Source organism: Cervus canadensis, chromosome 8 (genome assembly GCF_019320065.1).
Source record: "Cervus canadensis isolate Bull #8, Minnesota chromosome 8, ASM1932006v1, whole genome shotgun sequence".
Taxonomy (NCBI): domain Eukaryota; kingdom Metazoa; phylum Chordata; class Mammalia; order Artiodactyla; family Cervidae; genus Cervus; species Cervus canadensis.
In genome coordinates this window covers 1,248,952-1,263,063 of record NC_057393.1, presented here as the reverse complement: position 1 = coordinate 1,263,063, position 14,112 = coordinate 1,248,952, and the positions used below count along the sequence as shown (strand labels likewise).

Here is a 14,112-nt window from a genome sequence, read left to right as displayed (position 1 = left end):
TTAAAAATGGCTTCCATGCTCACTTAAAAATACCTGGCACGCGGACAGGTTGGGTCCCAAGCCGAGAGGAAGCGGGGCGGGTCACCCTTCTCCTAAGTCCTGTCCCCTCTCAGCTCCGCGACGCTGCCCCCTCGAAACTGGGAGCTCTGGCGTGGTCCTTGGGCTCCCACCCCCCCGCCGGTGCCCCCTGCCCCCAACACACACCACTGCCCCATCGCTGCCCCCAAAGCCCAGCTCATCCTCGGGTGTACCTGCCTCTCCACCCCAAATGGCTGCTCCTGCTGACACCTAGGACTTATCCCAGAAGCCCCCTTCCTCGCCCAACCCCAGGCCCCTTTCAGAGGTTCCCCCCCCAGTGCACCCCCACACCCAGCGCTGTAGCCCTGCAACAGACTCTGGGGCCCCTTCTGCATCAGGGGGAGGCCTGCTGGCGGCTCTATCTCTGGACACCGCCGTCTGCACACACTCCTCCGTGCACACCCTGGCATGCTCCCATGGGGGTGCCCCCGCCAGCTCGGAGCTGACTCACACCCGAGCTGCCCCGTTCCTGGTGCCCAGGAAGGGCAACGCCCAGAAGGCGTCTCCAGCACTCTGGCGCCTGTGCTGAGCCGGCGGGCAGCCTCTGGTCAGGCCCCCTTCCCAGGGCCAGCAGGGGTCCCTGTTGCCTGGCCTTTCTGCTCCAAAGCAGCCATTCCCAGCTCTGGAGAGAGCAGGCTCCAGAAGCCAGGGGTGTGGAGAGCAGTCACGAGAAGGGGGCAACCGACCTGCAGAGGGGGCAACGGGGAGCACTGCCCGAGGCCTCCTGGGCGAGGAAGCGGCAGGCGGGCATCTCCGGGAACCCAAGCCTCAGACCTCCCCAAGGGTGCTTGGGGCCGGACTCTAGCTCCCAGGTCTCAATCCCCAGCCCGTACAACGCAGGGCGGACTGGCGCTGCGAGGTCGAACTCCTTCCAGCCGGCTCCCCCGCGCAGCGAGGCCGCCCGAGGGCGAAGCCGAGCGGCGCCGCGGCGGCCCCACTGTCCGCGGCGGCGCCGGGGGTGGCGGCCCAGGCGCAGGTCCGAGCCTGGCTGGCCCTGGCCGCCTCGGAGGGGCGGGGCCGGCCAGAGGCGGCGTCCGGGTCGTCAGGACAACCGGCCGCCCGCCCGTCTCGGGTGTCCAGTCGAGCGCCGCGATCCCGGCTTAGGGGACCGGGCAGGGCCGCGCTAGGGGCAAGGTCACTGCAACAGACCGGGTCCTGGGGGCGGCCCGGGGGCCCGAGCCGCGTGCGGGACGCTCAAGTGCTCGGCAAAGTCAAGAACCGGCACCAGGCTGAAGGCTCGCCGGATCCCGGCCGGGCGGGGGTCCCGCGTCCGCTCCGCGCCTCCCCCTACCCACCGCCGGGCTGGCGTGCCAGCGAGCCCCGCTCTCGCTCGGGAAGGCTGTCCTTCCCATTGTGACCAGGCCGCGTGGCGCCCTGGCCGCACCGAGGGTCGCACAGAACCCGCTCCCCGCCGCCATGCGACTTAGACTTGAGGGCAAATCACCCCCCCTCAGCCCGCGGCAGGCAACCCGGGGCCGAGCGCGCTCTCTCCCGTCACCCGGAGAGGCGCCGAGCACACGGGGTCGTCAAGTGCTCCCCTGGCGGCTGCGGCGGCCGCCGTGTCCCCTCGGTGCCCCGCGCCTCCTCGCGCCGGCCCACCGGGCTTCCTGCTCGCGCCGCCGGGACTTCCTCCCCGCAGTGCCGGGTGGCTACCCGAGCGCCAGACCCGAAGGCGGGGAACCCGGGGACTCGAGAAGCGAGGGCCGGGGAGAGGAGAGGGGGGAGACACCGTGGGGCAGAGAGGGGCAGGCGCCCCTGGTCGATCCCAGCCGGCGGGGAGGGGTCCCTGGGGCCGGGGCCCGGGCGTTCTCCCGGCGCCGGCTCTCAGATCCTCCCGGCGGGCGCTCGCGGCCGGCGTCGCCGGGGGTGGAGCGCGGCCCTGCCCCATCCCGGCCCATCCTGCCCCCTCGGTGGGGCTCCGCAGTGCGTCTCCGCGCCGGGTGTGGAGGCCGCACGGCCCGGCGCGCGTCTGAGGGCGCCGGTGCCCCGCGCGCCCCTCCCCGCGCCCCCGGCCCGCTCGCGGAGGCCGCCCCGAGCGGAGCTTTGTGACGTCAGGCGGCCGGCGGGCGGCGTCACGCGCGGGGCTGACCCGGCGCGGGGCGGGGGCCGGGCCGGGACGCGGAGCATGGAGCCGCGGGCCGGCTGCCGGCTGCCCGTGCGGGTGGAGCAGGTCGTCAACGGCGCGCTGCTGGTCACCGCGAGCTGCGGCGAGCGCAGCTTCGCCGGGATCTTGCTGGACTGCACAAAAAAGTGAGCGGGGGCGGGGGCGCGAGCCCGGGACGCCCCCGGATTCCCCTCGGGACACTTCCCCCCTCCCCCGCGCTCTGGCCCAAGGCCGGGACCCGCTCCGGGGCGGGGCGGCGTGGCGCCCGCGCCCGCTTTCGGTTTCCCCAGCCCCAGTTTCGGGGTGCGCGAGCGCGGCCGCCGCTCGGGGGGCAAAAGTGGTTCTCAAAGTCGTCGCGACTTTTCGGGCGGGGGATCGCGCGGCCGGGCGGGGGGCGGCGGGGGCGGCCGGCTGGAGCCCGGGCGCGGCGCGTGGATCCCGAGCCCCCGCACCCGCCGCCGCGATGCCGGGCTCGTAACTCCGCACGTCTGCCATAATTAACGCACTTTTCTTTGTTCAGACGCACTGTTGAATTCGGCTCTGTTCAGAATTGTCATCCGTTGCGGGGGGGCGGGGGGGCTCCCGTGCGCTGCCGCACTTGCCTGGGGGCTACTCACAAGAGGGGTTTCCGCGGGCCCTGAAATGCCCTCTTCCGGCTCCCGGGCGCAGTCGGGGCTGAGGCGAGGACAGAGGGCAAGCAGTCGTGTCCGGCAGTGGGATGTGAGAACACTGTTTGGGGTGAGGAGCCCCCAGGCGGAGCAGGGATGCAAAGAGAGGAGTTGCAGAACTGCGAGGGGGCGCCCCGAGGGAGCCGGGCGTCCCTGGTGGAGGGGTCCCCGGGCAGGCCTGGGGCAAGTCCCTGCCGAGAGGCACCTGTGCGCCGGCGGCAGGGAGCTCTGCAGCGGGAAAGTCTCCTGGATACAGCGTCACATGGTCGCGAGCTGTCGCGCAGATAAATGATTAGGCATTAATCAGGCACTAATGTCTCGAGGCTCTGGCTGGGCCTTATCCTAAGCCGCCTCCCCTCTGCAGAGGCCCAGCTTCGCCCCCCAGTGCAGGCCGGGTTTGTGCCCGCGGCGTGGATGTGGCGGGAGGACTGTCACCTTTCAGCAGTCACCCTGCTGGCATTACCTCCTCATTAGATGTGCCAGAGCCATTTATGCGCAAGTCATGTGGTTTAACATATGGCCTCCCCGGTGACTTACCGCCCTGCTCGGAGCCAGCTACTGCAGAGAGGGCTTGGTGGGACCCGGGGACCCCGCAGGCTGCAGGCCCGCGCCCTGGGGTGGCCGAGGTCCCCTGCTGCCGGTGGCCGGCGCTTCCCCGTCAGGCAGGGCCGCGCTCAGCCTTCCTGCACAGCCCTGCCTGGCCTTTCCTCTTGGCAGCGGGCACTTGCAGGAGCGGCCCCCCAACCCCATTTTCTGGGCTCCCCGACTCAGGACAAAGGAGGCTGCAGGGTAGACTCGTGGCTGGGGGTGTCTGTGGAGGCTGCAGGCTCGCTGCCCTTGCTCTCTGCCTCCAGCCAGGGCTCCGGGCCCTGCGGCCCGTGGATGCCCGGCTTTGGAGATCTGCGCTCCCCACCCCCTCGTGGAGGAAGCAGGCTCTGCTGGGACCCCAGCACGGGAACTGGCAGCTGTAGGGCGCGTGGGCGTCCGCCCTGCCACGGCCACATGAGGCTGTAACCGAGCCACCCACGGAGCCAGGGGCTGGGCCTCGGTGGGCACAGCTCAGCTGGGCAGCACCCCTTTCTGGCTTGAGTGGGCCCCCCCAGTCCCTGCAGAGAGTCTGAGGCTTAGTCTGGCCTCTCCCAGCCCCCGGTTGTCTGAAGCCTGCGCCCGCCGACCCCGCCTCGCCTCTGCGGTCACCTTCAGTTTCATCCTGACCCTGGTTTTCTCCCATGATGTTATGAGTTGCAGTACTCGAGTTTACAGCCAGCTTGTCAGGCAGGCTCCAGAGGCCTGGGCTGGGTGTCCCTGGCAGAGGGGGCCTGGCCTCAGGCCTCGGGGTCCCCAGCACCCACCTGCCTTCCCTGGAGCCCTCCCCCTCCCCCCCACACTATGGGGGCAGGGCCAGCCGGTCGGGCCCCTTCCCGGGCGGGCGTGGGCACTGACGGGCAGAGAGAGCAGCTGGGGGCTCCGATTGCAGGCACCGCCCCCCTCCCGGGCCTGCGGGTCCCCGAGCGGCGGGCTGGTGCGGGGTTGGGCCGGGGCATCAGGCCACTGCGCCCGCGGTGCCCCCGTGGGACACAGGCCAGTCACCGCCGTGCGTTAGCCTTGCTGGAACATGTGGGCAGAGCTGGGGGCGTCCTCTGGGACAGGCAGTTCTCACAGGGGGCCCAGCTACCAGTATTAACTTGACGGCACTCGGGAGACAGTGCCCCTCGCTGCGGGCCCTGAGCTGAACATGCGTGTGTCCTCGGAGGCCAGGCCGAGGTCCCGGCAGGTGGGAGGCGCTCGGTGCCCAATGCCCCCCCCATCCAGCCTGGAACCTGCTGCCCAGCTGCCGTGTGGGCTGAAGCCAGGTCCTCGGGGACTCTTGCGTCCACACCCAGTCAGTGTGCGCGAGGAGACGGCCTGAGTCTCGCTCTCACTCCCCCGCGTCTCTGCTGGGCAGCGGCTGTCCTGACACCGGTGATGCAAACGGCCTCGCCTGCCACGCCGCCGTGGCTCCTGTCTCCAGGCCAGGTTCCAGGCGGATGTGGGCACTGTTTCGTAGGCGACTTGGGGGTGTGCCTCTGCTCAGGGACCTCAGGTGGGGCGGCCAAAGACAGCAAAGGCTCTGAGTGGTGAAAAGAGGGGGGTCCCCAGACGAGGCGTGAGGGCTAGCTGCCTGTCAGGCCTGGCCTTGACCTCTGAGCTGGGGTTTCTTGAACTTCCCAGTGTGAATCCCCCGGCCATCACCACGCAGACTCCTGGGCCCCTCTGCTGGGAAGGTTGGGTGCAGGCCTTTGTGACCTGCCCAGAGGGGTGGGGTGGAGAAGGAAATGGCAGCCCACTCCAGTACTCCTGCCTGGAGAATTCCATGGACAGAGGAGCCTGGTGGGCTCCAGTCCACGGGGTCGCAAAGAGCTGGACACAACTGAGCGACTATCAGTCACTCAGGGGGGTGGCGCCCGAGGCTTCTGGAGACTCAGCCTCTGGAGACCAGCCAAGAGTCCCCGCCTAGCTGGTCTCTGGGCCTGGGAGCGCCCCTGCTCCATCCTGGGCCCACCCGCCCAGGCCCCACTGGCTCTTCCCCCGCCCTCGGGGAGCTGGAGGGTGGGGGAGCCCAGTGCATCACAGGGTGGCATGACCTGCAGCCAGCGGGCAGATACTTCACCAGGGGACCAGGCTGGCATGGCTGATCTCTAGAGCTGCTCCAAGGTGGGAGGGGGGCTGGGTGGGCCTGGCCTCGGGCTTCTGGGGACCTCGGAGAGGTGAGCGGGACACAGCTGAGTTGCACTGGGATGATGCTGATGGTTCTAAAACCCTGGATGCAAGACCCTGGGAGCAGCTGGGGCAGATATCCTATGTTGCTGTCCTCCGGGAGGGGCAGGGTCCCCTGTGTGGCCCTGGAGGGGGGCAGGGTCCCCTGTGTGGCCCTGGGGAGGGGGCAGGGCCCCCTGTGTGGCTCTGGGGGGGGGCAGGGTCCCCTGTGTGGCTCTGGGGGAGGGGGCAGGGTCCCCTGTGTGGCTCTGGGGGGGCAGGGTCCGTGTGCCCTGGGGGGACAGGTCCCCTGTTGACCGTGGGGGGGGACAGGCCCCCCTGTGGTGGCCCTGGGGTGGGCAGGTCCTGTTGGCCCTGAGAGGGACAGGCCCCCTGTGTGGCCCTGAGGGGCAGGGTTCCCTGCCGGCCGGAGGGGCAGGGCCCCTGTGCCTCTGGGGGGCAGGTCCCCTGTGTGGCCCGGGAGGGGCAAGGCCCCATGTGTGGCTCTGGGGGAATCAGGTCCCCAGTGTGGCCCTGGGAGGGGCAGGGTCCCCTGTGTGCCCTGGGGGGACAGGGTCCCCTGTGTGACTCTGGGGGGGGGACAGGGCCCCCTGTGTGGCCCTGGGGGGGGCAGGGTCCCCTGTGTGGCCCTGGGGAGGGGGCAGGGTCCCCTGTGTGGCCCTGGGGGGGGCAGGGTCCCCTGTGTGGCCCTGGGGAGGGGGCAGGGCCCCATGTGTGGCTCTGGGGGAATCAGGGTCCCATGTGTGGCCCTGGGGAGGGGGCAGGGTCCCCTGTGTGGCCCTGGGGGAGGGAGCAGGGTCCCCTGTGTGACTCCAGGGGGGCAGGGCCCCCTGTGTGGCCCTGGGGAGGGCCCCTCTGTAGTCCAGGCCGCACTTCCTGTCTCCCCGCTCCCTGAGCAGAGGTGGCCCTCAGGGCAGCCTGGCGCCCGTCCGCCCGCCTCTCCCGCAGTGCCCGCCCCTCCCCTGCCCTGGGCTCCAGCCTTGCGGCCGGCCGTCTGTCTGGCAGGACTGTGGGAGAGAGAAGCTGCCATGTGTTTTCTGAACCAGCGCTGTAACACTCAGCCAGCCGCAGGGTGGGCCCCGCCTGGAGGCATGGGGCTGCGGGCTCTGCCCGTACGGGCGTCCACTGCAGAAGGCTTCCCTGGACGCCTGGCCCGGGGGTGGTCCCAGGAGCCTGGTCTTCTCATCTCTGCGCAGGGCACCAGGGTGGTCTCTCCCCCGGGGGGACGAGGCAGGAAGGTCCGGGGAGCCGGGCTGGGCTCAGAGGCTGCTGCTGGGCCCCAGGCCTGCGGGGGGAGGCCGTGGTGGGCGTGCGGGGGGTCTCACGCTCCGGCAGGCTGCCTGGCCAGCTCCTCCTGGCCGTGGGCCCACCAGGGTGGCTCTGGGGGTGCCCCACACAAACCCCAGGATGAGGGTGAGTGCAGGCCTGGCCCCTGCTGTGGCACCGAGGATGGCAGGCCAGGCCCCCGTGTCCCTGCGGGCGGCCGTGCCCTCACCTGGACAGAGCAGTGGGAGACCCTGGGCGCTCTGTCTCCTGTCCCCTCGGGGGCAGAGCTATTCTGCTTTGGGGTCTGACCCCCAATAAGCCTCACGGCCGAAGCCGCCTGTGCGAACTTCCCCCTTTCTCGCCCTGGCTCTGTCTCCCCCTCCTCTCCTCGGAGTGCAGTCGTCTGTCCCTCCCACAGCTCCCCGAGGACACGGGGCTGCAGTTTGCTCCAGGCCCCCTTGGGCTTCCTGGTCAAAGCGGGGCTCCACCCGTGAGTCTCCCCAGCTCCCAGGCCCTGATCCCGGCCCCTTCTCTCCACCTTGGGGGCTGCACCTGGAAGTCCCAGTGGGCTCAGATCTCAGCACAGCAGAGGGCGGACAGTGGGGTCTGGCAGACCGTGTCTCTGGCCCCAGGGACCCCCACCTTCTGCCACCAGGCCCTGCAGTGTCGCCGCGGGGCTCTGCCAGGCCAGCCGCACCTCCGTCCCTGAGCGCAGGCCCACATGGGTGGAGCCCGGCCTCACCGGGGACCCAGCCCCACGGTCACGCTCAAACCTCAGTGGCGCCACAGCTTGTGTCCGGGGTCCAGGAGGCGCCCCGTGGGGGCAGGCTGCTGAGGTCCTTCCCTGAGAGAGCGGCCTGTGCTGGAGCCGTCTCTGTGCCCCGGGGCAGCCGAGCTGGGGGTCAAGCACAGACCTTGCCCACCCCCCAGCCTGTCCCAGCCGAGAGCTGGGATGGTGACCAGGGCGCCTAATGGGGCTGTAGACAGGGCCCTGCCCGCGGCCCATGGCTGGGCAGCCAGGGTCCCGCTGGCCCTGTTTACCCACCGGCAGGCGTGGGTGTGGCCGGGGCCGGGCAGCCGCTCCGGGAAGGAAGTGCCCCAGTCACGGGGCCTGCCGTGCCGGCCACGGCCATGGTCCCAGGCCGCCTGCCGTCTGGAGGGAGGCACCGCCTTCAGGCCGTGAGCATGGGGGGACCTGCACCCCAGGGCGGGGCTCATGGCCTCCATGGCCTCCTGGTTTGATCTGCTGGGGCTGGGGGGAAGAGGGGACGGGGTTGACTGCCAGATCACCACGGCTGCCCACCACCCTGAGCAGAATCCACCGCAGAGGGGCCAGGTCCCCACTGCTGGCCCCAGGCTGGCCCTGCTGCCCCCGTCTCCCCACCTTTCTCTCTCTGCACCCCTCACCCCCTCCTGCCTCAGTCACACTCGCAGCTCACAGGCCACTCGTGAGCCGGCTGAATGAACTGCATCCTTACGGCCAAGCAGAGGACAGGAGGCCATGGCCCTGGTTCGTTGGACCCTCTGGGCATTGAAGTGTGAACCTTCCACCCCCCTCAGCAGCTCCGCCCATGAAGACTAGATTCAGGGGAGATGGCCTTACATAGGGTTCCCTTAATGGCTTTAAACTGGGACTCTGTGGTGGGTCAGATGGTAAAGAGTCTGTCCGGACTGCAGGAGACCTGAGTTCAATCCCCAGGTCGGGAAGATCCCCTGGAGAAAGAAATGGCAACCCACTCCAGTGTTCTTGCCTGGAGAATCCCATGGACGGAAAAGCCTGGCAGGCTACAGCCCTTAGGGTCACAAAGAGTCAGACATGCCTGAGCGACTTCACTTTCAGGCTTGATCAAGTTTGATGTGATTCCTGGGTGGCGCAAGCAGTAAAGAACCCACCTGCCAATGCAGGAGACGTAAGAGACTGAGGTTCAGTCCCTGAGTGGGGAAGATCCCCTGGCATCAGGAATGGCAGCCCGCTCTGGTAGTCTAGCCTGGAGACTGCCATGGACAGAGAAGCCTGCTGGGTTACCGTCCTCAGGGTTGCAAAGAGTTGAACGTAACGGAAGCAGCTTAGCGTAGCGCACAGCACTGGGCATTTACTGGTGACCTTGAATTCAACTTGGACGGCGTTCATGGCACGGGAGGGACGTGCCCTCCCGTGACGGACCGTCAGGGCGGCCGTGGGCCCTTGGCCGCTGCGCTCAGCCCTGTTGCATGCGGCCCTCGTGCCTGCCTCTGTGGTCCAAGCTTCTCGAGTAGCCTGCACCGGCTCCCGGCCTCCTTGTGTCCCTGGGCACCCACCCCCTGGAGGGGCAGGGAGGAGCCTTCCGGCCACAGGTGCCTGGGGCCACCTGGTTGCAGACAGAGCTGCCGTGGCCAGTCGGTCGATCTTAGCAGCCTTGGTTCTTCTGGGGAACAGTAGAAGCAGAAGTCACTTGGAAACAGTGAAGCAGCAAAGCTCACTTATCTTTTCTGCTGTGATTGAATTACACAAGGGAGGGAGAGACGGAGGTGCAGTATTCTAAACTCTTGTCTAAAAGTCTGTTCTGTGCTAGAAAATGAAAACAGCTCTTAGCTTAAGCAGTCTTACAGACTGATCGCGTGTGTTTGAAGCTGTGTGTCACTGCCGGGGGAGGTGTAGCCTGTTTGGGCTTGGCTCTTGTTTGGAGCGGTGTTTTCCTGCTGCTTCAGGAGTGGCTCACTCATGAGATGTGACTTCAGACGTCCCCAGCATGCAGGCCGGCTGGCCAGCACTCTGGAAGGGTGATGATGCCCTGAAGCCATTCGAAGCAAGCGCGGGCCGTTCTGGGGAGCCCTGGGGTGCTGGCCATGTGCTTGGCCTCAGTTGTGGGTCCCTGCGGGAGGGGGGCCTCCTGCCTTCTCTGGACCTGCAGGACAGAGGGGTGGTCCTTCCAGGTCATGGTGGGCACGGGGGGCCTTGGGGGGGGTACCCTCACCTGCAAGCAGCATTCAGCGGGGAGCAGGCTGACTCTCAGGCCTGGGGCTTGCTGGGCCTGGCCATGAGTGGCCCCCACCCCCAGACACACTCTGCACCGGGGATCCCGGTCCTGTGGGCTATCCTGGGGCTGAAGGTCCCCCTGGGGGCACAGTCGGGGTCTTCCTTCTGGGAGTGTTGCCCTCAGGGATGAGGGGGTGAGCAGATAAGGCCTGTGGGCAGGGGCCGCTGACCACATGATGGCCGGTTCCCGGAAGGCTGGGCCAGGCCTGTCCAGGAACGGAGGCTCCCTTCGCTGGCTTCCGGGGCCTCCAGGCCTGCAGATGTGAGTTCCCCTCGTTCCAGGAATGGAGGCGTGGATGCTCAGTGCCTGATTTCAGAGCAGGCGGCCTGCACCTGGGCTGCCCCGCGGGTGCTGGGGGGTGTGCCTCTGTTAAAGCCGGGAGATCCTGCTGCCCCCCTCCCCCGCCCCCCGTGTGGGGGCTGGGCGCGGCGGCGTCCTCCCTGTGCTGACCGCCCCTTTCTGTCTCCCCACGACCAGGTCCGGCCTCTTCGGCCTGCCCCCGTTGGCTCCGCTGACCCAGGCCCAGGACGCCCCTGTCAACGGCTGCCACGGCCCGCCCCCCGCGGAGGGAGACGCGGAGGCCATGCCCCTGGGGACGGGCCCGCCGGCGCCTGCCCACGGGGACCGGCCCCCCGAGACCAGCAGCCCCGATCCGCCCCCGCCCCTGGTGCCGCCGCTGCCGGCCGGAAGCCTGCCCCCGTTCCCACCCTACTTCGAAGGCGCCCCCTTCCCGCCCCCGCTCTGGCTGAGGAACACGTATCGGCAGTGGGTGCCGCAGCCGCCCCCCCGGGGCCTCAAGAGGACCCGCCGGCGCCTGTCCCGCAACCGTGACCCCGGCCGCCTGGCCCTGAGCCCCATCCGCCTGCGGCCGCGACAAGTGCTCTGCGAGAAGTGCAAGAGCACCCAGAGCCCCCCAGAGGCCAGCCCCGGGCCCCCCGCCACGTCCCGGCCGCGCAGGGAGCCCCGCAAGCCCGAGGACCCCGACGGAGGCGGCGACGCGGCCTCCGCCGCCAAGCGGAGCCGGCGCGAGCGGCGGGAGGAGGCGCGGGCCGGGGTGCCACGGAGCCCGGCCATCAAGATCTCCTACAGCACGCCCCAGGGCACCGGGGAGGTGGTGGAGATCCCCCCGCGCGTGCACGGCTCCCTGGAGCCCTTCTGTCCGCCCCCGGCCTCGCCCGGAGGTCCGGACCCCGAGCCTCCCAGGGACCGGCCGGCCGCAGGCGCCCCCGCCTCCATCCCCAAGCTGAAGCTGACCCGGCCCCTGCCCCCCGGGGCCGCCCCGCCGCCCCCCAAGATCCGCCTGAAGCCGCGCCGCCTGGGGGCCGGCGAGCAGGAGCCCGTCTACAGGGCCGAGCTGGTGCAGGAACTCAAGGGCCGAGGGCCCCCAGCCGACGGTGCGGCCCATCGCGGCGGGCTGGCGGACTCGTCCTCCGCCAGCTCTGGCGAAGACGATGACTGCAAGGGGTGTCCCCGAGGGGCGCACGGGCCCGACGATGACGCCGGGCTGGCTTTCCTCGCCACCTGCCCTGGTAGAAGCGGCTGTGCCGGCGAGCTGGCGTGGAGCAGCGACAGCCTGGATGAGTCCAAGTCGTCCGGCTCGGACGTGACATCGCCGGACGCCTGCGACCTCTCCCCCGGCGATGGCGTGTCTGTGTCCTCTTCCTCCAAGGGTGCGAGGCCCACGGTCCCGCCCCTGACGGTCAGGCTGCACACGCAGAGCGTCTCCAAGTGCGTTACCGAGGACGGGAGGACCGTGGCCGTAGGGGACATCGTGTGGGGTAAGGTTCACGGCTTCCCTTGGTGGCCGGCACGTGTCCTGGACATTAGTCTTAGCCAGAAGGAGGACGGGGAGCCCTCCTGGCAAGAAGCGAAAGTCTCGTGGTTTGGTTCTCCAACTACGTCATTTTTGTCTATCTCAAAACTGTCCCCTTTCTCTGAATTTTTCAAACTGAGATTTAACCGTAAGAAGAAGGGGATGTATCGGAAAGCTATCACAGAGGCTGCCAATGCCGCCCAGCACGTGGCCCCAGAAATAAGGGAGCTCTTAACCCAGTTCGAAACGTAACCCGTGTTCCCAGCCAGGTGAGTGTGCGCGTGGAGGGCTGCCTCTCTCCTGCCGCCCTGAGCCTGCATCGGTGGCTGGGCTGTGCCTCCAGCCTGGGCTTCGGGGAGCCAGGGGGTGAGGGATGCCGTTGGCCAGCTGGCTTGCCGCTCCAAAACGGGTGGTCTGGAAGATCGTCCTGCTCGTTGGCGACGTCCCCCCAATGTCTTGGATCACAGAAGAGGTGCTTTAAGAGCGGGCGAGTCGTCAGCCACCTGGGCAGAGGACAGACCTAGTTTATGTTTTGTGGCCGTTTTTCAAAGGCCGTGAAAGATCTGCTTGCTCTTCCATTTGCCTTTTGGAGAAAGGGGAGTGGTCAGGGGCAGCAGCTGTGGCTGACGGATGGCTGGGGTGGGCGCAGGAGGGGCTTGCTGTGTCTCTCATTCCTTCCCAGATGGCCGGGGTGGTCTCCCTCCTGCCCTTCCCCCGCTGCAGGCTGGCAGGTGCATCCAAGGGTCCGACTTCGCAGTAAGGAGGAAAGTTGCTCAGCTGCCTTCCCCCAGAGGTGGTGCCTTGGCCCAGCGCCCTTCTCCTGGTGCCAGGGGGGCTCCCCTTCATCAGCCGGCATGTGGTGCCTGGGGCTTGCGGCTCCAGGCTCCTGGAGGGTGTCTGGGATCTGACCCAGCCAGTGCCATGACCTCTGTCTCCACCCCCGGGAGGACTCTGTGGGACCCCCGGCCGTGGCCCCGCCTGGAGGCCCCGTGGTGTCCCCATGGGTGCAGCTGCGTGTCACCAGGCCGGGTGGGCCACTGTGTGGCCTGTCTGGTCCCCTCGTGGGCTGTCGGGAAACAGCGAGGGGCGGAGCCACGTGCTGTGAGCGCTCCTGGGGCCTGAGACGCAGGGAGGTCGGGGTGCCAGCATCTGATGCTGCCCAGCCCCGGCCCTGGTCAGCCTGTCCGAGGGCCGGCCCCTTCCTCTGCTGGCTCCAGGCAGGCTGTGGCCGCCCGAGGCTCCAGGCCGCCTGGGTGGACCACAGTGGACATGTCGGGGTCCCCAGTGGGGGGCAGCCCATGGCCCCTTCCTGGCCCCAGGGCCTCGGGCCGGTGCCCCTGACGCAGTTGGGGTCTGTCCATCGTCTGTCCATCGAGGGCCTCTGCCCTCGTCTCCGGACCTTCGGGTGACCTCGTCCGGCCTGGCTCTCCTGCTCATCCACCTGTCTGTGCCAACTTCCCGGGCAACACCAGCCTTCGGGGCTGGGCAGGTCGGCCGGCTGGTGGCCGGGGAGGGGTTTGTGGAACGCTGGTGCTGCCTCCCTGCTGGGCCGGCTGCTGCGGGGTCCCAGCACTGAAGAAGCAGGGACAAGGGGCGCATCTGGGCTGGGGACCCCTCCGCTCTTCCTTGTGCTCCTGAGTGCTCCCAGGACTCCGGGCACAGACTCCTCCCAGGAACCCGGCACGTCCCCCGTGGGCTCTGGCCTCAGTGTGGGGTGTGGGTGTGGTCAAGCCAGCGAGGGTCTCCAGTCAGGGCACCCCACGGGGAGGGGCCCCGAGAAGGCCCAGATACGCTGTCTCCTGTCTCCCCGGCATCTCTCTGTTGTGGCCGCGCCCCGCTGGCCTGGGGCTGTGGGCGGCTCACCCACACACCCTGAGAGAGAGAAGGCAGCCCCGTAGGTTCAGGGCTCGCTCTGTTTATCTGGAGGCAGAGGAGGAATCTCACCAGACAGGTTTGCCTGCTGCGGGGGCCTGGGTTCTGGGGCTCCTGGAGCTTGGTGGGGGGGTTGCTGAATCCTTTCGGCGCCAAAGCAAAGTGGTTTTGCTTGATGGGCTTTTGGGTTTTGTTTCTTGAGGATTAAAGACTGCACTGAGGTTTGTGCCAGCCAGGTGGTTGGTCTGTTGGCGTCAACCAGCCGGGGTCTCGCGCTCGGGTGGGGTCGGTGGTCTTCCGGTGGGCACATTTGCTTTCAAGTGTCAAGTGTCAGGAGGGCAGCCTGTCTGGCCTGCTCTCTGAAAGGGAAACAGGGAGCCGCCTTCGCTGGGGAAGGTGGGCTTCCCGGGCGAGCTGAGGGTGCTGGGGCAGGCCCAGGGGGTCCCCGCAGAACCTGTGTGAGATGCGGGTGGGGTGCCCCGCGGCGGTGCTGAGGGTAGGGCCAGGGTGTCCAGGAGCAGGGTGCTGGGGGGCGGG

At 68.8% G+C, this 14,112-nt stretch overlaps 1 protein-coding gene across 4 annotated transcripts in view; it reads left to right on the top strand.

Annotated features, from left to right (window-relative positions):
• Nucleotides 1–1,922: 1,922 nt before the first annotated feature.
• The window catches only part of PWWP2B (PWWP domain containing 2B), a 23,144-nt gene continuing 10,954 nt past the window's right edge, over nucleotides 1,923–14,112 (top strand). For 2 of the 4 annotated variants that reach the window (XM_043475326.1, XM_043475322.1), the window contains exons 1-2: nucleotides 1,923–2,328; nucleotides 10,368–10,576. In XM_043475326.1, the coding sequence (XP_043331261.1) occupies nucleotides 2,204–2,328; nucleotides 10,368–10,576 (334 nt within the window). In that variant the 5' untranslated portion in view covers nucleotides 1,923–2,203. Of the gene's footprint in view, nucleotides 2,329–9,310; nucleotides 10,152–10,367; nucleotides 11,973–14,112 lie in introns of those variants that run through there. The other 2 variants (XM_043475323.1, XM_043475325.1) reach the window with 2 other exon arrangements.